The sequence below is a fragment of the Podarcis gaigeae genome (assembly GCF_964106915.1).
Source record: "Podarcis gaigeae genome assembly, chromosome: 8".
Taxonomy (NCBI): Eukaryota; Metazoa; Chordata; class Lepidosauria; order Squamata; family Lacertidae; genus Podarcis; species Podarcis gaigeae.
This window is the reverse complement of record NC_139684.1, coordinates 42,424,292-42,447,959: the sequence shown is the minus strand read 5'-3', so window position 1 is coordinate 42,447,959 and position 23,668 is coordinate 42,424,292. Positions and strand designations below refer to the sequence as shown.

General features: G+C 49.3%; 2 protein-coding genes and 1 long non-coding RNA gene across 7 annotated transcripts; 2 read left to right on the top strand and 1 right to left on the bottom strand.

Annotated features, from left to right (window-relative positions):
* Positions 1-3,534: 3,534 nt before the first annotated feature.
* LOC310851919 (cadherin-1-like) lies at positions 3,535-10,026 on the top strand. Of its 2 annotated transcripts, XM_083754587.1 has the most exons (9): positions 3,535-3,670; positions 4,792-4,938; positions 5,134-5,277; positions 5,783-5,927; positions 6,339-6,514; positions 7,396-7,479; positions 8,924-9,066; positions 9,151-9,289; positions 9,760-10,026. In XM_083754587.1, the coding sequence occupies exons 1-9, from the start codon at positions 3,620-3,622 to the stop codon at positions 9,844-9,846; spliced, it is 1,116 nt and encodes a 371-aa protein (XP_083610713.1). In that variant the 5' UTR covers positions 3,535-3,619; the 3' UTR covers positions 9,847-10,026. The 2 variants fall into 2 exon arrangements, with proteins under 2 accessions (XP_083610713.1, XP_083610714.1); XM_083754588.1 differs by lacking the exon at positions 9,151-9,289.
* A 411-nt stretch (positions 10,027-10,437) lies between these two features.
* Positions 10,438-21,504, bottom strand: DRC4 (dynein regulatory complex subunit 4). 4 transcript variants are annotated; one of them, XM_083754573.1, is made up of 11 exons: positions 21,411-21,504; positions 20,789-20,887; positions 19,188-19,385; positions 18,371-18,577; positions 18,101-18,155; positions 17,134-17,339; positions 16,381-16,548; positions 15,481-15,567; positions 13,866-14,075; positions 11,351-11,416; positions 10,438-10,772 (listed from the first exon to the last, which is right to left on the bottom strand). In XM_083754573.1, the coding sequence occupies exons 1-11, from the start codon at positions 21,411-21,413 to the stop codon at positions 10,623-10,625; spliced, it is 1,449 nt and encodes a 482-aa protein (XP_083610699.1). In that variant the 5' UTR covers positions 21,414-21,504; the 3' UTR covers positions 10,438-10,622. The 4 variants fall into 4 exon arrangements, with proteins under 4 accessions (XP_083610699.1, XP_083610701.1, XP_083610700.1 ...); XM_083754575.1 differs by having other exon boundaries at positions 21,179-21,465; XM_083754574.1 differs by having other exon boundaries at positions 21,101-21,454.
* Positions 21,426-21,946, top strand: LOC310851945. Its single transcript, XR_014567924.1, has 2 exons — positions 21,426-21,553; positions 21,604-21,946. It is a non-coding gene; the product is annotated as an uncharacterized lncRNA (long non-coding RNA).
* Positions 21,947-23,668: the final 1,722 nt, after the last annotated feature.

Genomic DNA, 23,668 nt, shown 5'->3' with positions numbered 1-23,668 from the left:
ATATAAAATTTACAGCATGCTCTGGTTTCAGAGAAAACTATATGAAAATGTTATATAGAAGGTATCTAACACCGAGTAAACTGGCAAAAATGTATAAATCTAAATCAAATAAGTGTTGGAAATGCAAAGAGAAAGAAGGTACTTTCTATCATATATGGTGGTCCTGGTTAAAGCATACTGGGAAATGATATATAATGAATTGAAAAATATGTTTAAAATAACATTTGTAAAAATAAAATAAAAACAGAAGCTTTCCTTCTGGGAATTATAGGGGTAGAACCACCTAAACAGTATAGAAATTTATTTAAGTATGCGACTATAGCGGCAAGAATGTTATTAGCCCAAAAATGGAAAGAAGAAGTCCCAACGAAAGACGACTGGATACAAAAACTCATGGGCTATGCAGAAATGGCAAAACTTACCGGAAAAATAAGAAATCAAGACAACAAACTTTTTATAAAGGAATGGAAATGGCTTACTGAATATGTACAAATAAATTCCAAACAAATAAGGACATTGGCAGGATTATTGTAATGACCTGCAGTTTCATAAGAGTAAATAATTAAAGTAGATGAATAAAAGAATAAGTTAATTCAGAATATGCAGGAAATAATAGAAATTTAAGGAACCGTAGAAAGAGGAGGAAGTCGAGTTTCGAAATGTTAAAATGCCTGTAAAACTATTGAAATGTATATAACTGAAAATTACATTATTATTTTTAATGTTCCTGGGAATAGTGTGGAATCATCCCCTATTCAACCTGCCTCATCTGTGACTCAACAAAGGAGTCACAGGAGAAGAAGTTCAACTGAACAGAGTTGTCCTTCCCTCTCCTTCCCTTCCTTCATCTCTGCCTCTCCTCCTCCCCCTCCATCTTCTTCCAAATTTGATGCCCGGCCTGGATTTCCTCTCTGGTCAGGGTGAAGAAACCTCCAGGAACAAAGAAGTCTAATAAAAGGATGTACCCACATTTTTTGTATGATATAATTTATGGAATATAATTTATTCAATTTACAGTTTTTTACCTCATATATCTGAAATTTGTCCTACAGTGTGGAATGGGTTTCCGTTGATTAAGCTTAATTTGTTCCCACATATCGTAACACATTATTTGTAACTTCTTAGGATTAGCTCCAAGACTCCCTATTTTTTTCAAATTTATCTAATTCTAATTTAAGCATTGATAAAGCTTTCCATTAATTAGATTACATGCATACCATATAACCAGCACAGACGCTTAATAAATGTTATTCTCCCCATCCCCAGTAACCCTGGGCTTAGATGTAGTGCAATTGCTAATGGTTACAAGGAAAGGGGGGAGAATGGGGGGAACAAGAGGCAACCTCGATTTGCTCCCCTATGAATGTGAATAGGGTTTTAATTCATGTCGTTTGTGCGGACAGAGGCCTGATGAAAGGCGATGACAGGCACAGCATCTCTTCCTGGTTTGGGTATAACAATTATTTCTGATGTGGACCAAGCACTTTGGGAGAATATCCCTCCTCAAAACGTCATTTAACAGCAAAATTAAAGAAGGCATTAAAGTCTCCTGAAAAGCTTTATCAAAAGTGCTACCAAAGCCGTCTGGTCCTGGTGCCGCCTTATGTCCCATTCGAATGCCTGAGCGATGTTGTGTCTGAGTGTAAGTAACAGCTTATTTCTGCTAATGGCACGTCTTCATTGGCAGACATTGCTTGGCATATTTCGTCAGTGGCGTATCTCAGGTTCCACTGGCCTTGGGGGGCTTCTGACAAATCCTATGGCCACTTGGCCAGCAAAACCGAAGTAAATGATTTGGAATTTTGCTTGTTCTTCTACTTCCTCTTTCCTTTCATGCCTCTTAACTTATAAGCCTGAGAGAAGTGACAGCTTCTTCTAAAATCTTCATAAAAATGCAGAGAAAATTGTAGGTCCAATAAATTATAGCAACAATTTAATCCTTATTACACTTACACCCTGCCTTTCTTTCAATTATTCTTCTTTATTCCATTACTATTTAAAATCATGATGACAGGAATAATAATAATACCTTACCTGTTTTGCATTGGCCTGGAGAAGTGCTTCCACCAGATCACTCAGTCTGGGGTCTTTTACTTAAATACCACTCTGGTGGTTGAGGGGGGTGAATAAGTGGAGGCTGGAACCTTTCTGTATACTCACAGTGCCCTCTTGTGGTGGCCAAGTGCAGCGCTTCTGCCAACCGCGTTAGCTTGAAACCAGTTTATAACATAAAGCAACAAACCTCGTTCAGAAGTTGAATGGTGGGCAGCCGTTCTTTGTGCACTGATGTGGAAATCTCTGCTGCTGCTATCTGCACATCAGCTTGCTGTTAACAACTTCATGGAGAAATCTCTGCTATGGGGATTTAAAGAGAATGTCAAGACAAATGAGGACCAGATCCTGGTTAGTCTTTTGATATAATACAGTGGTGCCCATGTGTGAGTGTCTGCCTCCTTCTACTTGCTCTTGCAGCACTTTCCTCCAGGGCTGGGGCCTTGGTCACAGGAGGGTAAAAAGCCTTTACCAAGACACTTAGCCAAGAGGGCAGAGTTCCATAGGTCCAGCAGACAGAATCTGTCTAGGTCCAACATGTGATGCAGAAGCAAAGTCAGGAAATGGTCCACAGTCGATCACACAGGGAGTTCAGGGGGGTGGGGGCGCCAAAGCCAGGAACAAGGAGCCAGAGATCTGTGTTATTTCTGGCAACTGAAAGGCTCAAAGGGCAGGAGAGGGGTCTTATATACTCTAGCCTCCTAAACCACTCTCTAACCACAAATGCTGTCAGTGAAGGAGAATCAAGGCTTTCACATTCAGAAGTAGACTGGGGGCTCTGGTTCTATAAATGCAAGCTGTATCGTTGCTCTTCAATCTGGACCAAAAGCTTTTGGCACCAGTGCTCTTGAGGACTGGGGCGGGGCAGGGGGCACTTCCACCTCCTCTGACAGCTCCAAGGGTTCTTAAGCAGGTATGTCCCCAGGGGCCCTCCTCAGCACTTGTTTCAGGAGCCTCTGCCTGCTCCTCAAGGCCCTCAACCTGTGGGGCACCTGGTTTGCCTTCTGAGGAAGCTATGTCTGCCACGAGGTCAGGACTAGGCATGGCACTCTCCTGCTACTGTGAAAGGGAGAGTGGACAGACCCTCCTCCGTTTCTGCACAAGGAAAGTGGCTTCCTCTGTTTTCATAACAACACCTTCCTCCGCTCCATGTTTTATTGAAAATTTCTGCTCTGAATCAAAACAAAGGGAGAAAGGCCATAAAACTGAGCTCTGATATTCGAAAGAGCTTCAGAGGGTCGACTCCTGAGAATACCTGCTCCCAAATGAGAGCAGAATAAATGCTTACCCTGCCAGAATAAATGAGACTTGCACAATGGAGGGCAGTGCCACCTGCAAGAGATGTTCCTAGGGCACAAGCACATGCCCTTCACTTGGTCCCACATGCTGAGTCAACCGTGGCCTGCTTCCATGTGGTGTGTCAAAATACCCCAGGCCTGCCAATTTGCCCTTAACCCTTCCTCCAAAGGGACTTGCCAGGCAGACTTTGCTCTAGCTTAGTCACCTGGGTTGCCATCCCTTTGCCAGAGTTTTGCAGAAGGCAAGGAGCAAGAGCTGAAGCCGGACAATGTGCTTCTTTAGGGTCAGCCTCCTGCTCTTCCTGGTTCTTCACTCTCAGGTAGGATTGTCCTCCAAAGAGCAAGCGAAGTGGGGCAAGTATCTTTGGTGTTGTAGAAGGATCTTCTTGGCATTAATGGTGGAGGGGCTGGGTTAAGGGTTTTGTAGGTGCAGAAGAGGTACCAACACATGAACCAACCTTATCACACTAGGCCGGGCTCTTTGTCCAACTAGTGTTGACTAGTAGCAGTTCCCCAAGACTCCAGGCAGTGTTTTTGCTGTGCTGCTGAAACCAGAAATCCTTAAAGATGGCAGTGGCTGGGTTTGAATCTGGGAATTCCTGCGTGCAAAGTACAAGTGCTGTCCCCAAGCTGTGTTGAACATGGCCTTGTGGAAGAGCTGGGGTGTGGGGATAAAGATGAAGAGGAGCATGAACAGAGTGTGGAGGGGGGATGTGACCACCGAGTGAGCATGGGGATGTTACTGGGCTGAGGAAGGTTTCATAATATTGGGCTTGTGTCTCTCTACACTGTACTCTACCGGCAGCATAGTTGTTCAAAGCAAATAGGTTTTGAGAAGATAAGAGCAGTTGCCAATGTTCCAAACTAATGTTGAATCAGCAAACATGCATTTCCTTTAACAACAACCACCAGGGAGCACCAACCTTTAAACTGTCAACAGGGACCATGAATCTTCCATGGACTGCAAAGCATCTGGCCTTGCAGAGGGATCAGATAAAACAAATAAGGCTAACCCAAGGGGTCAACAAGATGGTGGCCATGGGTGTGGGAGCCGTGGCAAGGCCTCTTGGCCCATCTCCACTCTCATCAGCTCTACCCTTGACTACTGCTCAATAGAGGCTGCAAAACAGACTGGTTGCTACCTGTGGCAGGTAGATGAAGTGAAAGGACTTCAGGTAAATAACAATAATGCAAACCCAATACTGACATTTAAGATAGAAGGAAGATACTCTTGACATAGAGGTGTGTCCAGATTCCAGGACGTGTCTTCCTTCACATGTTCCAGGACTGAATCCTGAGGTTCAGCACTGTCCTGTCCCGAGATCCCTACAAATCTTAAGGAGTGCCAAACTTGTCTTCACATAGAAGATGCCATGGGATTGGGCTCTGAATGAGGGTTTTTTTTAAAAAATAATAATGCAACTCTCTTTCCCCTTTGCAGGTCTCCTTCCTATTTGCTTGGGCAGAAGTGCTGACCTTTCCAGAATCCAGACTTGATCTGAAGAGGCAGAAAAGGGATTTGCAACTTCTGCCTCCAATATCGGTCATGGAGAATGGCATTGGTCCCTACCCCAAGCGTCTGCTGCAGGTATAGACAGAGAGGGCAACTGCCTCTTTCTCTTCATGTGCCTTGAACAGCTCAGAACCACTATGCTCGGAGGACTTCTTTTCCTCCTATGAACCTGCTCAGAATCCCTCTCTGTGTTCTACCTCTGAGGGAGGCATAGAGGGAGGCAACAAGAAAACAGACCTTCTCAGTTTTGACATGTTCATTTGCAACCAGGTAGGTAAAGATGGCATGACTTTCTACAGTGTCACTGGGACTGGTGCAGACAGACCTCCTCAAGGCATCTTCATCCTTGAAAGAGAGACAGGCTGGCTGATGGTGACCATGCCATTGGACAGAGAGACCAAAGACAAATACATTGTAAGTCCCTTTGTGCTAGCTTCTGCCACCCTGGAACCTCCCAGCACCTCTTAAAACTTCCTTTGCCAACCTGGTGCCTTCCAGATCCTTTGGACTACTGCTGCCATCAGCCCAAGCATCATATAGCTGTGCTGGCTGGAGCTGATGGGACTCGTAGTTCAAAACTGCTGGAGAGCACCAGGTTGGGGAAGGCTGCTACGTGTTATGGGGCAGGGAAAGAGTGGAAATCACATGTTTGCTGCTGCTTTATGTCAGTTCTTGGGGAATCCCCGGGAAGCAATAGTATTAGCAACCATAATTTATGGGAAGGAGGAGAAAGTTCAGCTTAGTTTCATTTTTGAATTCTCAGCATACAGTATCTAAATACTTTTTAGCCCCTAATGTAAATTCCTGGGTGCTCTTGGTGTGAAGAGAAGGGCAGCTCTACACTCTTGTGGGAAGGTGTCTGGGAGGGTGAGAGGCAGCTTTGGGGAGTGTCTCAATTGCTACCCTGCTTGCTCTGCAGCTCTTTCTTCACGCTGTAAGTGCAACTGGGCAGCCTGTGAGGAACCCCACAGAGATCGTCATCGAGGTGCTTGATCAGAATGACAACAAGCCCCGTTTTACCCAGAGCATCTTCCATGGCTCCATAGCAGAAGGAGCCCTGCCAGGTACGTGTCTGTCTGTCTGGTTGCACATGCATGAACTGAATGTATGGAAACCCCTACTATTTGCCTCTGAATGCCTATATCCTTTGCCCATTTTTTTATGGAAGGAGCACCCACAAAGGGAGGGGGTATAATGTGTGCAAAACCCAGGCCCCTAACTGTGCTTTTTTCTACCTGTATGGCCTGGGCGGTCACTACTGAGCCCACCATAACTTGCGGACTGGCATAAAAGCAGTGCAGATCGCACCCAGCTGCTGCACAGTTTGCATTCACTCAGAGGCTAAGAGGTAATTTTGGAGCTGTCTGGGGCAGAGTCAATTTGACCTCCAAGCTGGGATGATCAGCTATGTTGCGGGTATGTGTGTGATGCACTTCAAAAGCTGAACTTTGGATTTTTGTGGCACACGCACCCAGGTACCTTTGTGACACAAGTATCAGCCACTGACATAGATGACGCTGTGAATTCCTACAATGGGGTAATCACCTACTCCCTCGATATCCAAACCCCCACAAAGCCACAGAGCCAAATGTTTGCCATTGATAATAGAACAGGGGTCATCAGCTTGAACAAACCAGGACTTGACAGAACGGTAAGTGGCTGGGTCTTGGCTGTGTAGGGAGAGGGCATGATTAAAGATGCCAAATTTCCCCTTTGAGGCAACCCTTGGCTCTGCTGCTGTGCTTCACTCCTAGTGGAAACACTGGGCCACAAGGCACTGGTGGATTAGAGGCTAGCTGGAGGGGGACCAAGCAGGATGGGGAGGGGCTTGCAAGGGATTTCTGAAAGAGAAGAGGGGAGGCTTTGAGTCTGGAGCAGATGAACAGCATGACTGCTGCCTTCCAATATCTGGAGGGCTGCCCTAAACAGAGGATGAAGTGGACATAAGCTGTACATGGCTTCTTCCATGGCTCCATAGCAGAAGGAGCCCCGCCAGGTACGTGTCTGTCTGTCTGGTTGCTGTACATTAAAGCACATGGCTTCCTCCAAAGAATCCTGCGAACTGCAGTTTGTCAAGGGTGCTGGGAATTGTAGCTCTGTGAGGGGCAAATTACATTTGCCCAGATCCTCTGGGGGAAGTCATGTGCTTTAACTGTATGGTTTGCAATAATGAAGAATTTTCTTTTCACATATTCCTAATAACAAGGGTGGTCTAGCATAGGCATAGGCAAACTTGGCCCTCCAGATGTTTTTGGCCTACAACTCGCATGATCCCTAGCTAGCAGGACCAGTGGTCAGGGATGATGGGAACTGTAGTCCCAAAAAATCTGGAGGGCTGAGTTTGCCTGTGCCTGGTCTAGCATAACAGCTTTGTCCCATTTCAGTTTGCTGTATCTGGAAGTACCCTAGTGAGTTTGAAGTTTCCTTGAGTTACATGGCCAGTGGGGCTCTCAGGATCTTACACAACACTGCTTTGCCTTCTGCTGCTTTGATCCCCTCTGCCCAAATGCTAATGGATATATTTGTTTACAGGTAACCCCCCAATACACTCTGATCCTGCAGGCTACAGACTGCTTAGGAGAAGGTCTTAGCACTACAGCAACAGCAGTGATCCAAGTAAGGACTGAGAACTCACAAATACTCTGGGGTAACCATGCAACTGCTCCTGTATCTTCCTTTTTGCTCTTGCTGGGGCATGACAGTATTGCTGGTTCTCCCACAAAATGCTTGCTGCATTTTACTCCAGTGAGAAGTCCCAAGAACTTCAAATGTATATTTTACAGATTAGGCTGGGTAGAGATGGAGATGGAACCCTCCCCCCTTGCCATGAAATGAACTGGGCCCCTTTCTCATGTTTTCAGGGGGCACCCGATTGAGCCTGCCCTCGTGGCAACAAAAGGGTTAAGACTTTCTGCTGAGTCATGACAGGCAGGCAGCCTGCCAGTGGAAGGCAAGTAGGAAGTGGAGTTAGAAGGGGCCGCATCAGAAATGCCCCAGAATGGATGAGAGAAACCAACTACCACAGAGGGACGGAGGAGGGAGACCCCAGGTGGTGAGAGATCCTAGGATGGTGGGTGGGCTCAGCCCAAGAGAAGGGACAGCCTTCCTGCTTTGGTGTTTCATTGGGAAACTTGGCAAGGGGATGGGAATGCATATTTCTTGCAGCTCACGAAAAACAAGAAGCTTGAATGCCACACTCTTGATTGTCTTGGGGAGTTTCATGGCATGTGCCAGAAAGTAAAGGAACTCTGTGGCCAGGGATCAAATGTTTAAGAAGGCAATGAAATCATACATGGGACAGGGAGCAGAGCTGCCATTGTTCAGGCCCACCTTCTGGGTGGAGAGGGGTCATAACTCAGTGTTCTTAGGTTCACCCCCAACATCTCCAGATAGGGCTGGGAAGGACCTCTGTTTGAAACCCAGGAGTACTGCTCCGCCATATTTAAGAGCAGAGGAATGCACTTGTCAGGCAGGGTTTCTGTCAAGGGGCTGGTGTTGTAAGGCACCTGCCCAGGCCCATCCTGACACAGCCAGTGGGGACCACTGCTGACCTTCATTGCCCCTGAACCTCCTCTGCACCTTCATTACTTGCTCAACTGCCCTCTCTGTACAAACAGTGGCAGGCACTATGTCAAGCTGCAGGGCTACAATTTGGGCAAATGAATGGGCAGTGCGGACATCAGAAGGCAAGCAGGGTCTGCCGAGGGCATCTTGTCTTTAACCCACCCACCCCCAACAAAACCCCTCACCCAGGAGCCAGCAGAGTTTGAACAAACACAGCTGGTGAATGGGTGAGAAGTGGGTGGGGTCCTCCCTCTCTCCCCACAACCACAACACCTCACAGAAAGCCCCCATGCACACAGCACCTGGGAGAAAAAGCAAACATTTAAAAACAGGAAAAACTGCTGAGGGCAGCAAGAAAGAGCTTGGAAGATAAGGGCCTGCTGCTGAGGGTGGCAAGGACATCTTCCTTTGGGAATCGATGGACCTAGGAAACTGGGAGGGGGAGGAACTCGTACAGAGGCTTTTGCTCCACCCGGCTCTCCATTCTGAATCCCAGGTGGCTAGTTCAGATGAGGTCCACCACGCTTTCCTGACTGTCCACGCACTGAACGTGCTCACCGGCCTCCCTGCCCAAGGCCTGGCCATGCACTTCTCTAAGCTGGAGGATCCCCAACGTCCGTGGGCAGAGCTCATGAGAAGGTAGGAGGGGATGAAGCGGGACAATCTCCCTCCCTCGGTAGGGCTGGGGCCGTTGCAGTTTCAGCCTCATTTATTCCGTTCCAGCAAGACAAATCCTGATGGGCGCTTGGACAGAAACAGCCCGATGCCCAGGGAGCTGAAACCTGGCACCTATAAGCTGCGCTTTGAGACGAGGGAGTACTGGGAGCAACAGGGATACAGCAGCTTTTACCCTTATGTGGAAGTAAGTTTGGTTCCCAGATGAAACTCACACCTGGAAGGGGGGGGGGAAGGCTCCTTCCAACATAGGGAGGACTGATGATGGCAGGGACCACCACTCATTGCCCTTTGAGGGATGTAATTCCTGGCAGGAGAAGCACAACGTTGGAAAATGGGAGAAATCAGCATAAACTTCACATTATGAAGGCTGCACGCCGTGAAGTCCCTCAGAAACCTGCAGGAAGAGGCCCAGGTGGTTGGTAGGAGAGCTAGATGTTGTGCATGGGACATCCCTGAAAGAGCACAAAGCCAAAAGTGTGCCAGGACTGGGCACTAGGGGTGCTCTGGACCAGGCATTTGGGCCCCTGACAAATGTCTTCTCATGGGCTAGGCCCAGTGCAGTGAAGAAAGGATCTCAAACCAAAGAGCACTACCAACCTCCTGCTATTCCCCCCTCCCTTGTCTTTACGCATCCTCTTGCTTGTCTCTGTTTAGATTGTCTTCACCATCACAGAGGAAGAAAAAGTGCACATTCCCTTGCTGCTCAGCCCTTATTCCTACACCACCTACAGGGGAAGCTAGTGGGAGACCGGCCAGCAGGAGGGGCTGCTTCAGCAAACCGGGGTGCCTGTTCTGAGAGAGCTGGCACAGTCCAGCGGATGGAGAGCTGTGGTTACATCCACGGCCACCTCTGGCCCAATCCTCTGGCTGGGGGCTTGGCCATGAGCAGCTGCCGTGCAGTAAATGTGAGATTAATCTCAAGACTGATACTTGTAAGCCTCTTCTTTTAAATTGGAGATGCCATGAATTGAGTCTGGGTCCTTGACGCACGTGTGCTCTACTGATTAGGTAGGGCTCCCTCAGTTGCTGGGGAACATGAGTGGGGAGAGGGCTGCTGCACTCACGTCCTGATTGTGGGCTTCCCAGAGGCATCTGTTTGGCCACTGTGGGGAACAGGATGCTGGACTACGTAGTCCTTTAGCCTGGATCCAGGAGCCAGGCTCTTCAGGGGTGCTTGAGTGGACACAACATTGGTGTGGAGGACTTTGGAGGCTCTAGATAAGGTGGGATTAAGTATTCCAGGGGCTCATTAATCAAGAGGAGGATGCTTTTCAAGTCCCCAAGCTCTGCCTTGACGTGGGTGGGAAAGAAAAAGGGAGGCTTTGCAGAGACTGAAGACTGAATAGCCCACCACAGGGCCTCTTTAATACAAATGAGGGCTGGAGCAGACGCAATCTCATTCCAGGGGGCTGCTCTCTCCCTCCCTCCCCTCTACGGCCACAGCAGGAGCGGGACAGTGGCTTGCTTGCACACAAGGCTTAGGCTGAAGGCATTCCAAAGTATGATGTCAGGCTGTGCTACGTGGGGGTTGAGACAAACCCAGCAGGGCCCTGGCCCAGTGTGTGGCCGATCACGGAGGTCTCCAGGGGCTTGAAGCCCAAATTGTCCAAAGGGATCCCAAAGGCTGTGAGCTTGGCCTCGTACGTCCGCAACAAGTCATTGTGGGCCTGCAATGGGAGGCAATTGCAGGTTGAGGAGAGGGATCAAACATCACATACCATAACACAGCCACCTAAGGCAACTTCTCTTGTCTATGCTTTGGTAATAGCCAGCCCAAGGCACCCATGGCAGTGGTGGCTGCATCCATATTTCTCCAAAAGGATGCAAGAGAGCAGGAAAAGGCCAACTAAAATGGTTGCAGGCTAGACCGTCTCAAGGAACAAATGCTTAGAACATACTTGTTAACTTAGAAAAATGGGGCTGAGGGTGAATACGATGCAACTTGGTAGGTCAGATGGAGCGATGGCTAGTACAACATTTGTCAAACCCATCAGCTGTTCACTGAGATGGGTATGCAGTGGGCATTACAAAAGACAGAGGAAGCACTTATTCACACTTCTTGGCATTAACCTATGGAACTCACTGCCACAGGATAGTGAATGGCTTTCAAACAAGGCATACGTAAAAGCCAACTGCTAGGGAAAATATATTTCCTTCCTGGGTTGTGTCTAAAGAGACCTGCTCTCTACATTTTGCTCCAACATTCAAGTACATTTACAGGGTTCTCCCCAGCTGGAGCTCTTACCTTGCACACTCTGGCTAGCTCATACTGCAGGTCCTTGATGGCATTGTTTTTCGAATCCAGCACATCCTGTGAAGGAAGGTTGTTTGGGTGTTAACACATCAGGCAAGTGAACTGGCCCAAAAGGGGACTAGTCAAGGCCCAGCCAGAGTTTCTGGCCATTTCTTAATGGGCCACGGCAGGCCTATGCAAAGTTAGGTGCCCTTCTGCAGCACAGTCTTGTGCTTGCCTCTTTCCTTTCTGCAAATTCTGCATGCTGAAAGTCCTAATCTGTCTGTGGTTGGCTTCCATGATTTCATTAGCCAGTGCCAACGTATTTCCAAGCCTCTCTACGGCCATGAGGTTTAGAAACCTGCTTTTACAAAATCAGGTAAAACCCGAGATTCTCACGGGTGCTGAATTTTGTATACAGTACTGCATCCCACACTTGGCATAGCAATCACAGTGGAGCACTCCATCTACAAACAGGAGCTAATGCGCCTCTTGCCTCCCTGCACAATTTCCTCTTTGTGACTCAAATTAAAGCTCATCTGCGCTGCCCGCCAGTAATGGGAGATGAGAGCTGTGGGCTGGCATTTCTGCCACCAAGCCATTTTTTGCCCTATTTGGCACAGGATCTGGTGCTACAATACCCAGGGAATCCCCTGTGGATGTGCCTCCTGCGCAAGCAGCAGCTGAAGGTAGGAATGTGGGAGGCCTGCTGGAAGGAGCAGCTGCCCCTGGGAAGAATCTCCAGTTACTGGCGCCAGCCGTGCTTGGAATGTGGAAGCCGCTAACTAAGCCCCCTTCCCAGGCAGGCCAAGTCACGGGAGATAACTCTGTTTCCATACCATCAGGCATTTCAGAGACTGGACAGGACAGGAAGCCTGAAGAGTGAGGAGGCCACAGAGGTCCCTATGATGGAGAACCTCCCTTGGCTCTTGGGGCTGGAAACACAGAGAGGAGGGGCCCTGGCAGCGTGGTGGGCAGCCCCTGCTCCCCAGAAACAACTTGATGTGCCAGGGGGAATGCTTTGAAAGTGCAGATAGCCTTGCTGTGTACCAGGGCGCTGTCAGAGAGAACCCAACCTTAGCAAAGAAAGCGGGCAGCTAGGAAATCAGCAACCAGGGAAACCCCGTGGAGTGGAACGAGTTGAGAGAAAGCTGTGTGGCAAGCAGTCCCCAAGCCACGCTTGTGTGGCTAGAAGATTCTGACAGTCCCAAGTGGCCGCAGGGAGAGGAGGAGGGAGGCAAGGAACCGAGAAGGCAGCCAGGAGCTCACTCTCTCTCTCCCTTTCCATCTCCACTGGAGACTGAGCAGCAGAGCAGGAAACACCGCCCTGGCAACGAGGGCACATTGCCGCTTCAGTTCTCTGAGTTCTCATGCTGCAAAGGGGCACGTGTGTTCTGTGTATTGAACGGATTCTGGGACCAGAATAAATGGCACATAGGTTCAGCAGATTTGCATGTAGAATCTCTTCCAACTCCACCAGCCAGAAGGAAAAGAAACTGAAGTCTCTGACCACTGGAACTTCCCCTTTCAATCTGACTCCTGCAGATTTCCCCAGGCACAGCACCCTCATGCCAAGAGTATTCTCACAGCCAGAAGCACAACAGACGCTTGCTGACTGCTTGGGCATTCTATGTCCCAAGAAAGCACCAAAGAGGCTCAGGTCAGATAGGAAGGAAAAGCAATCCCCAGTGGAGCAATTCACCCCACCACTGGTTCAGTCACTGCTGCGAGGGTCCCTTCTGCCCACAGTTCTGACTTCTGCCCATGTGACTGACTTCTATAGCTGCTGCTGGAAACAAAGACCTCCCAGCAGCTTCGAGGCAACTGGAGGCCAGTTGTGTGCATGTGCATTCAAAGCCTGCTTGGCAAATGGAAATGTTGGTACAGTGGTACCCTGGGTTACGAACTTAATTCGTTCCAGAGGTCCGTTCTTAACCCAAAACCATTCTTAACCTGAGGCATGCTTTCGCTAATGGGGCCTCTCGCTGCCGCTGTGTTGCCGGCGTGCGATTTCTGTTCTCATCCTGGGGCAAAATTCTCAACCCGAGGTACTACTTCCAGGTTAACGGAGTTTGTAACCCAAAGCGTTTGTAACCCAAGGTACTACTGTACATGCTCTGATTGCTTGGAGGGCTGAGGCAAAGGCTTTTAATGCTTGTGGGCCTCCTGTGCACAACTAAGGGCAGCTCCTCTGAAATACTGTGCAGGCTACATTTATTAATTGCCCCTGAATGAGAGTCTCTTATTAAAGGATGGCTCCCTGCACTTGCCCACACTGTGAGCCCCTGGCAGCTCCCTTTTAGCCAGTGCACCTTTTCCCTGTGCATTGCAAGGTTTTACCTAGATCTTGCCTAATCCATCTTGGTAATATGAAACCCAAGGACAAACCCCATCTGAAGCAGTAGCAAGAAGGAATCTGACCAATTGTTCTCATCTGGCTTGGGAGCTGTTTGTTTAACTGAAGGGTATTAGAAAAAATATCTATAAACTTTCTCTATAATCCCCATGGTGATTAGAAGCACAGTACCTCCAGCTTGCGGGTGACCACACTGAGAGCACCGGGATCAAGGTTGGTGGCAGCCAGGACCTCGTTGAGCTGCACCTCCTTCTTCTCCAGGATGTTGGAGAGGCCGAGAAGCTTCCGCTCCAGCAACAAGTTCTTAAAGCCAGTTTTCTGCTGCACCTCATTAATGGCTTTGGTAAATTTCTGGTACAGGTCATCTCGCTCGTCCTGCACCTGTCAGAGAACCATCAACCCCAGAGTCATCCCAGGGAGGGCTGGGAAAGGTGAAGCCTTGAGAGCCACTGCCAGTCAGTGCATAGACAAGACAGAGCTGCATGGACCAAGGGTCTGACTGTGTATTTAGGCAACTGTCTATAGTCCTAACATTCATGCATAAAAGTCTTCTTCCAAAAATAAAAAGCCAGCTACCCAATGACAACAGCTGCCCGCCCCCTCTGTCACAAACCAACACAGATGAAAATATGTTGCAATGATTCCAAAAGTTGGGACTTTAGTGAGTCACAGAGGGAGGAGCAATGCAGAGCTCTGAGGCAGCCCCTCAGGCTATTAGGGAAGGCAGTGGGAGCTGGAAAACAGGGCTGGTGGTGATTAGGTTTTTATCAGTTAAAACCCTCATCTTGCATTGTGCTATATGTGCATGTGTGTACGTGTGTGCGCGCGTGCCATGCAAATGCCCACCCACTGCCTTGCTGTGCTCCCATATGCTGACCTTTATCAGGAAGAGTCAAGCCCCTGTTTTCAACCCCCGGCCTTGCAGCAGTCATAGAGGGCAGCTCCAAGGAAGCCCCCAGTACGCTTGCTTGCCTCCTCCTCAGGAGCCAGAGAACTGAGGAATCTGCAGCAACCTCTTTCCCCCATTTCAGGAACAGAAACAGACCACCCAGCAAGGCATGGCAGACTAGGCCATGGGCTTTAAGCAGCCTCAGGAGAGCAAGAGAATGATGCCTTTGGGGACAGAAAGGCCTCCTTTCTCTCCCAGTTCACTTTGCAAGGATCTGTGGGGGAGGAGGGATGGGAGGCAGCCTGACCCAATTCTTGTTAGTAAGAGACCCTCTCATTAAGATAGGACCACTGTAGCCAGTTTTCAAAGGCAACTAATGAGGTCTCAGATCAATGCTGAATGGCACGCAAACCTGCCCCCATGTCTTAATGAGTTATACTGAAGAGAGCCCCTCCCTTCCACCCCCACCCCCGATGGGAGCTGCCCCTCTCCAGTATCACAGTCCCCACTTCTTTAAATCATACTGATGACCAGACCAGACCAGCAGTAGACATGCTGCTGTTCAGACAAACACAAAGTCCAGCTGCTCAAGCAATCCAAAAGAACCACAAAAATTTACACAGCTAATTTGGAGATGACAGGGAATGCCTATTGCAGGCAGTTTTGGCTCAGACTTGTCCATCTGCTCTAAAGGTCTCATCAAGAAACAACCAGGACCACAGAATTCTCAATGCTCAATGGGTAGTGGGTGGGTGGGTGGCTATATAGACCTCTCTACTGGATATCTGCAGAAAATGGGCCCATATTTTTCATCCTGTCCCACAGCCCACCCATCAAATCCAACCCTTTCCCAACTCTAAGTTCAGCCACAGCACAACAGTGATTCTTGATCCCTACCCGGATGAACCTTTGCTGCAGCACTTCATGTTCCCACTGGAGATCTTTTAATTCCTTCTCGGTGACTTTCAAACGGGCATGTGTGTGCTGGAGAGGGAAGAGAAGGAGGTTAAAGCAGCCGCACACAGTTCCTAGGGCACAGAAGGGACTGATGGGTTTTGACCTCCAAACCAGACAGTGCAAAGGAGAAACTGTAAGAATGGGAAAGTACTATGTTCCTCTATCTGCTCCACAGGGACTGGGCATCATTCAAGTCCCTCATCCTGGAAACATCAGCTCAGGGGTCTCTTGCCCCCAACTTCCAGCATGTTTCATGATCCTTATGGCCCCCTGCCTTCCTCTTCTCATAGTAACTCAATTGCTCTGCAGTTGTATTTTGAATGTAGTTGAGTCTATTTTTGATTATGGCAAAACTGTTGTGCATTCAGACACACCAACAACTTTGGTGGAGTGTGCAGCATCAGAAGGGAACAAACCTAAAAAGACATCTCTGGTCGTGAGTACGTGGCTGCATGTAAAATCACGAAACTCTCATCTTGAAACACTGATAAAAATAAAAAGCAAAGTTCTGGACAACAACTAGAATGGAAGGTGCAGTAACATTTGTCTAGACTCTAAATGACCACTGTTAGCACTGAAGGACATCACAGAAAGGGTGGGGCCTATTTCACACAGTACAAATTTCCAAACTCTGGAAATAAAGGGCACATGAGAATAGAGACAATGCAAACTGCTACCAAAAGTGGAAATAAAAATCTGTGGCATGAAAGTGGGCTGGTGCAGAAATAGCCCAGTGCTGTTCACACCAAACTAGCAGAGAGTCAGTCCTACTAAGTAACCCAGAGCTCATTGGCCAGGACACTCAGGAAGCAAAGGTGAATGCAGAGCCCTGGGACTCACATGCAACATGGCCTTGTCCTTTTCATAGTGCGCCAGTTTCTTCTGCAGCTCCGCCACCTCTTCACGGGCTCGTTGCAGTGGCTCCACCAGCTTTTTGTTCTGCAGCAGCACTTCAGCCATCTCCTTCTCCAGATGGTCCTCCTTCTTCTTCATCTCCTCCATCTGCTCCTGTACTCCAAGACACACACAGAGAAAGGAGGCTGTGTGTGCCTCAGGTCCTCAAAAACAGGCAGCAAGCCTCATCCCACCAGTCCTGACCACCTGTCTGGAACATGCTTCCTCAAACCTCCCATGCGACCCACCACCACCAAGGCAAAGAGAAACAACAGCTCTGTATCACCTGAGGATAACAAGGCTGCACCCTGACTCATTTGACCGGCCCCACTAAAGTGAATGGAACAAATTTCCAAACAAACAAGGTCGCGGTTGACATATAAAATATAGAAACAGACTTTCTCCCCAAACCAGAATGGTTTGTTTCCCCAAATGGGAAACACATGACCTTCAACTACAACAGGGGTTGGTCCATAGTGAGATGCACAGGAGAGGAGCTCCAGGACTCAAGGTATCCACAATGGCAGAGCAAACAAATGCAACATGTAGTGGCTCTAAAGCAATGGCAGTACAGAAATCAGCCAAAGCAGAACAAAAAAACAAAACACAGAAAGCCCAGTGAACACCATCCACTTTGACCTTCCACTACCTGGCAACAGGCTGATTTGGGGATGGTGTCGTGTGGTGCATGTCTTTTACCTTGAGGGTGTTGATAAGTGCCAGGTTATTAAGAGTGACATCGTTGTAGTAGTTCTTGATGTCGCTGAAAGCCTTCTCGTGATTCTTCATCAGTGTGTTGATCTGTCCATTCTTTCTCTCCTCAATCTCATGGATTTCAGTCTTCCTGCGCAAGTCCAGCTCGTCACGTAGAACCCGCATCTTTTTCTCATACTTGGCCTCGATCTCTGGGGAAGCAGCACCCAGGGCAGACTGAGTGCTCTACTAGGCAAAAAAGTGACAAGGCTATGCATGCCTCTGTCTGTGGGCTGTTTCTCTATGCTGTGTGGAAGAGGAGAGGGGACAAAGTGTTCTCCAGCTCCAACAAGAGGGCGAAGCAAGACTCTCAGCTGACAGGAAAATGTTGTCACTCAAAGGTACTGGAAGTGCTCAGACTATATATAAACAACTCTGAGCAAAGGATGGGCCCATGGAGCCTGGCTTTCTAGAAAGCTCCCAGCAGAGATGGAATTCATAGAAGGCCTAGCAAATGGCATTCCTGTGCCTAGCTATTTTGACACATTTAATTTGATGAGGAGCTTAGAACTGCTGTCATGTTCCTCCTTATAATGCATGTGGCATTTCAAGGAAGCCTCAGGCCCCTCCCTCGGAATGACTGCAAAACAGACAGGAGCTGGTCTGCAAGACAGGTCCTACGCAAATCAGTGCTCTCTATCAAGCTGCTACTTGGCCTCATTTACACACAACATAGGGCGGACTCATGAGATGGGCCTTACACACCATGGCTACAAAGTCACACACATACACCTTCCAGAAGAGTGAGACTGTGCCATAAGGAAGCAGCTCCCTTGTCACTGCATGTGTGTGAGAAAGGGTGCCCAAGGGATGAAGTGACACTGTGGCCCACTGATCCTTCCCTGGGCACAAAGATAGCCTTCCCTTCCGAACCCAAACCCCACAGTTTTTGGTGGCGAGCCCCAGAACTGACCTTTCACCTGCCTCTCAAAGTCATTGCGCAATCGTGTTATGTCTTCTTGTTGTTTCTGCCAAGATGATGATACTGGTTAGTGACAGATGTTGCATATACAAAGGCCTACTCCTCCTAGCTCAGAAGCAAAGCCAAGGCTGGTTTGCTCTGGAGGAACAACTGAGGTTTAAGAACCACCACCCCTCTCCTTCCCACCCACACAACATGCACTCAACGAAAGTTGGCCTGAGCCCAGCCCAAGGGCCAAGTCCGGCATCACTTCAGACATACCAGCCGAAGGTTCTTCACCACCATCTCATTGGATAGCTCCTGCTCCTTCAGCTCCACCTTCAAGGTGCGCATGTCCTTACGCAGCTCCATCTCCTGGGACCGGTGATCCTTCTGGGCCAGCTTCATAGACACTGTACTCTCTGCCTTCAGCTCTGTGATGTTGTTCTGGTGCTCGTACAGCAGGTGCTTCACCTTCTGCTTGTAAACCTGAGACAAAAGGAAGACGAGGCAGGCACTGGCCCTCATTGGCCAAGGTACTCTCTTTTGCAGAGGCCTGAGTAAATGAGAGGCACTTGTGGGGAAGGGGATGGAAGTCGGTTGTGGTGCCCCAGCCAGGGGTGCCAGACCAACCAAGCTGGTGACCAATTCTGTCTGCAGCACCGTGGCTCCAAGTTAATCAAGTACCAGGAACTGAAGAAGATTCAGGAGCATGTGAGCCTCTATGTCTTTATGCCAAAAGAATAGACCCTTCCAATACTGTAGCCATTTCCCCACTTTCCATCCACAACATTGCGGGGCTGGCAAAGCCAATATCTAGGTGCTCAACCACAAGTGGAGGCAGCATGGGTCAATGGTTGCAGAGAGCATGTTTCACAGGCAAAAGGTCCCTAGTAAAAGGTTGTTGGGTTCGTACCAATGGGAAATGTTTTATTTTACTTAAATACATACTCCATACAAAGCAGCTCATGTTTTTATCACTCACCTGTCAGGGATGCTTTAGCTGTGATTCCTGCACTGCAGGGGGTTGGACTATATAACCCTTGGGATTCCTTCCAGCTCTACAATTCTGTGATCTGTGAAGTCCACAGGCTCTTACCTTGATCTCCACCTGGTGACGCTCTTCGGCTTCCTCCATCTCGCGGTCCTTGTTGCGCAGTTCAGCCTTCTTCTCATCCAGCTGCCGCCGAGTGATCTCCCAGAAGGTGTGGATCTTGTCTCGCTCCAGCTGGAAGTAGTTGCGTTCTTCCCGCTCACGGTCCAGCTCCTCCCGAATGCGGCCCATGTGTTCCTCCAGCTGCAAAGCCAAGAAGAGGGTCAGCCAACAGTCGGGCTGGAGCCAAGAGGAAGGACTGGGAGCCCACCATCGCCACTACTGGCATTGTGCCTTTTCTGACTCAGTGAATTCCAAAGCTTTTTCTTTTCAAGCCAAGGCTTTCCTGTGAACTGGCATGGGAAGCATGGCTAATTCCAGAAGGGTGCAACTGTTTCATTTCAGAATGCACGATAAATAGGTGAATGAATTATCTGGTTAGAGAGAGGCTTGGCTCCATGAGTCTGTTGCTCTCTAAAGGTAAAAGGTAAAGGTACCCCTGCCCGTACAGGCCAGTCTTGACAGACTCTAGGGTTGTGCGCTCATCTCACTCTAGAGGCCGGGAGCCAGCGCTGTCCGAAGACACTTCCGGGTCACGTGGCCAGCATGACGACACTGCTCCGGCGAACCGGCACCAGAGCAGCACACGGAAACGCCGTTTACCTTCCTGCTATAAAGCGGTACCTATTTATCTACTTGCACTTAAGGGTGCTTTCGAACTGCTAGGTGGGCAGGAGCTGGGACCAAACGACGGGAGCTCACCCCACCGCGGGGATTCGAACCGCCGACCATGCGATCGGCAAGTCCTAGGTGCTGAGGTTTTTACCCACAGCGCCACCCGCGTCCCCTGTTGCTCTCTGGAAGTGGATAAATCAGCTTAGAATGTTTAGGGCAGTTTTTGCCAACCTGGTACCTTCCAGATGTGCTGGTTGTCATCTACCATCAGCTACACTGATGGGTTTGCTGGCTGGGGTTAATGGGAGATGCAGCCCAAAACACCTGGAAGGCATCAGGATGGCGAAGGCTGTTCCTGTGCAATATTCTCACAATACCTGTACCCAAACTGTAAAATGGAACTGTGAGCTTAGCTATACTGAAGAGGTGCCTAGTTTTGCTACCCTATGGAATGCAGAAGGGTGTGGTAAGGAACAACATGGACCCCTGGCAAAACAGTGGCTTCTCCCAATGTTGGTCCTCAGTGCTGTAGTGAAATGTCAGAGGGATGGAAAGAGTGGACCTGCAACAAGCCAGCTGAGGGACTGCATGACTCACACTTGGTCTTACTCCTAGCCAGGAAGGTCGGAGATAATGAGGGTAGGCCAAGCACCCCATACATCACTCCACCCCAAAATGAGAGGCACCTTGACCATTCTCTAATGTGATACAGGCCAGGGGTGGGAAACATGAGTGGCCTGCAGGGTGTTGCTGGACTACAACTCCCATCATCCTGGGGCTGCTAGAAAATGGAGTCCCCTAAGTAACTCTAGGTAGATTGGTTTCCCTCTTGTTGGCAAGAAACCACTTTGCATTGTAGTTTCTATTTCCCATCCACACATTTTTAAGAATGCACCCTCTCTGTTACCACTGCAAAGTGACCCCCTTCTCACCTGCTCTTTGGTCATGCCCTCCGGGGAGACGACATCCACCACAGGGCTTTTTGCACCTTTCTTCTTGCCACCTTTCTTTTCTCCTTTCTTTTTGGGAGCCTGAACAAACGCGGTAGTGGGGGAGAGGACAAGAGAGGAGAGGAGAGCATCTTCAGTGTGATGGATTAAGCCAAAGCAAGGAAGGAGGATGTGAATTCATGTTCATAACCCCTTTGAGCAATGATGAAGTGCCGTTTTCTCTAGGAAAGGGATCCACGCATTCCTCCCTCTCTCCAAAGGACAAATGGGTTCTGGCTGCCTGCACCTACTTGCCTGTGCAATTGCTCCATGGCGTTGAAGAGGCACACTTGTAAAATAGGGGTTGGTGGTGGTGGTGAGAGCAGTGCTTACCGGGGCTCAAGGCTTATATCAGGGCTTACTCTTGGCACGCGTAAGGAAGAGTGACGAAGGAACGCCCCTGAGCATGTGCAGAGTTCGGTCTGTCGCTGAGCACGTCCAGCCCCCGCGCTTCCGGGGTGGAGGGTCGGGGCCTCTTGGCGGGCAGGAGCCCCAGCACCGCCCCGGTTTTGGGGGAGCCCCCCGGGGCCCCCTCATCGCAAGCGCGCCCCACTTCCGGCCTCACCATGGTGGCGACTGAGTCCCCTCTCCGGCTGCTGCCCAGGCTCGGAGTCGCCGCGTCTCCGAGCAACCGCCGCCTCGGCCTCGCGAGAGTTCCGGCTCCGCCGGGCCCGCCCCTGGCAACGGGCCCCAGCCCTAGCAACGGAGGCCCAGAAGCCCCACCCCTTGCCCGTTGTCAGCCTCATCTTCGCTTGCAGCCCTTGGAAGATGAACTGCTCCTTCTTCTGACTTGGGAGTAAGCCCTATGGGACTCTATGGGACTTTTAGGGCTGGGAAATGGTGGAGGCAGACCTTGCCAGTGATGCAGCAAAACAAGGAAGGTTTATGACTCAATTGGATACGACGACGACAATAGCAATAAGAATTCATTGATGTCTAGTAAGGGCAGCTGCCTACCGCCGCCGCCACCTCTGCGGGTTTCCTTGCAGTTTTAGGTGGTGAGCTCTGTGGGAGCAGGGAAGCTGCCTCGCCGCCTGTGCAACCCTACAAGGCACCATGGAAGATGGCACAGTATGCATAAATGTATAAACAAGCAAGCAAGCAAGTCGTTTTTATTGCTTTTAATCACAGTCCATTGCAACGAAATACAGTGACAGGAATAGGACAAGTATCAAAACATTAGAGGTTTAGATCAAGGAATTACCTGGACCATTTGCAGATGCTTATTGAAAATATTTGCCCATTGCTGATTTTGCTGCAACTGTGCTTTAGATCTAGGGGACCTCCTGGTAGTTTTGTCTCCTGCTTGCATTGCCTTTATCCACTGACTATGTTGTACTGGTGCTGATAGGAGCTGGAATCCTGAAACATTTGGAGGGCCACAGATTCCTCATCCCTGCGTTATGCCCCCCCACCCTCTTGAGTAACCACCAATTTAAGTCTGGGATGCTGGAGCTCAGCCCAGAAAAATGTCCACTGAGAACAAGGAAAATGCCTCTGGGTATGTGCAGAGCACATTTCTTTAACCACTAGGTAACCTGTTTCTCAATTGCACTCTGAGATTAGGAGGGGCTATCACCAAGGTGGTGGTAGGGGGAATCAGGAAGAGGAGTAGAAAGTGTCTGAGCCAGGAAACAGGATTTTGAGTGATTTAGGCAGAGACAACGAGAGAGAGGCAGGTGGAGTCCAATTACAGGCCTCCTCAGCTTTGCCTGCTGAGCTCTCGAAGTTTGTTTAAATCTCCAAGGCTGAAACAATGGCCTCACATTTAGCCTTGACCCCAATGGCCTTGTGTTAATTACCGTACCCAGAAGCCCCATCCTCTAGCTAAATTGCTTGGTTGCCCAGGCTAAGAGGCTTCCCTTCATCAGCTCTGTCCACCTGTGCACCCCTAGCCCACTGGGGGGTCGTCGGTCATGGCATTGTTCCCTCTGGTTCTGATGGTAGAAGCTATTTGTGTACTGTACACAGAATGGACCACTTTGACCTCCCAGAGAGGCCAGGGACATGCAGCTCCTGCATTAGCCAACCTTTCCAAACCTGGATTAAAGCTCCCATCACCTCCAGCCAGCAGAGCTGCAGGATGCTGGGGGCTGATGGGAGCACAGCTGTGCTGGCTGGAGTTGACAGGAGTTGCAGGTCAAAATATCTAGAGGATCTAAGCTGGGGGAGGCTGGTCTTGACCCTAAGCGAGTAACATTTGTTGAGATTCATGTGGCGAGAAGGAAGGAAACGGGTAAGCAAGCAAAGTGACCCCACCAGTGAAAAAGGGTGGCCTGCCGCTTCACACAGCTATGTGGAGAGCACTTCTGACAGTGTGCAGAGTGCACCTGCAGGGTCAGCTAATCAACCATTATTTCATTGAGTTATTTGATTTGTATTTATTCTATGGTGGAACTAAAGGATTTCTGACAGAGGAAACATTGGGACCCAGTTGCCTAGCTTAGGATGCCATGCATTGCCTATGGCACATCGATTCCCACTATTCGCTTTCACCCTAAGCCTGCTAGAGCAGTGTTTAGACTTCTGCCTTCTGCTTCGGTCCTGCATGGATACCTTGTTCCAGGAAGACAACAGCCAGGGGGTTTCTCCTGTTGGCATTGCTTAATTGGGGCTTTCCGCTTGGATTTGTGCCTGGATCTGTTTTTAGAAGCTCTTGCTTGGGGTGGGGTGGAGTAGAGTGGGGTGGGATAAAGAAAATGGAGGTTTTGTAGCCAGAGACTGGAATAAAAGCCTAGTGCAGCTCAGCTGGCAGAGATGCCAGCTTCCCTCCATTCCCTGCTGGGGACATGGGAGGTGCAAAGCACGACTGATGAGAAAGAA

Coding starts and splice junctions, on each gene's coding strand:
- LOC310851919 (XM_083754587.1), top strand. CDS start 3,620: ATGTGCTTCTTTAGGGTCAGCCTCCTGCTCTTCCTGGTTCTTCACTCT. Junction 4,939..5,133: donor ACCCCAAGCGTCTGCTGCAG/GTATAGACAGAG, acceptor ATTTGCAACCAG/GTAGGTAAAGATGGCATGAC. Junction 5,928..6,338: donor AGCAGAAGGAGCCCTGCCAG/GTACGTGTCTGT, acceptor ACACGCACCCAG/GTACCTTTGTGACACAAGTA.
- DRC4 (XM_083754573.1), bottom strand. Junction 11,417..13,865: donor TGGTCACCCGCAAGCTGGAG/GTACTGTGCTTC, acceptor CTTCCTTCACAG/GATGTGCTGGATTCGAAAAA. Junction 10,773..11,350: donor AGCTAGCCAGAGTGTGCAAG/GTAAGAGCTCCA, acceptor CTCCCATTGCAG/GCCCACAATGACTTGTTGCG.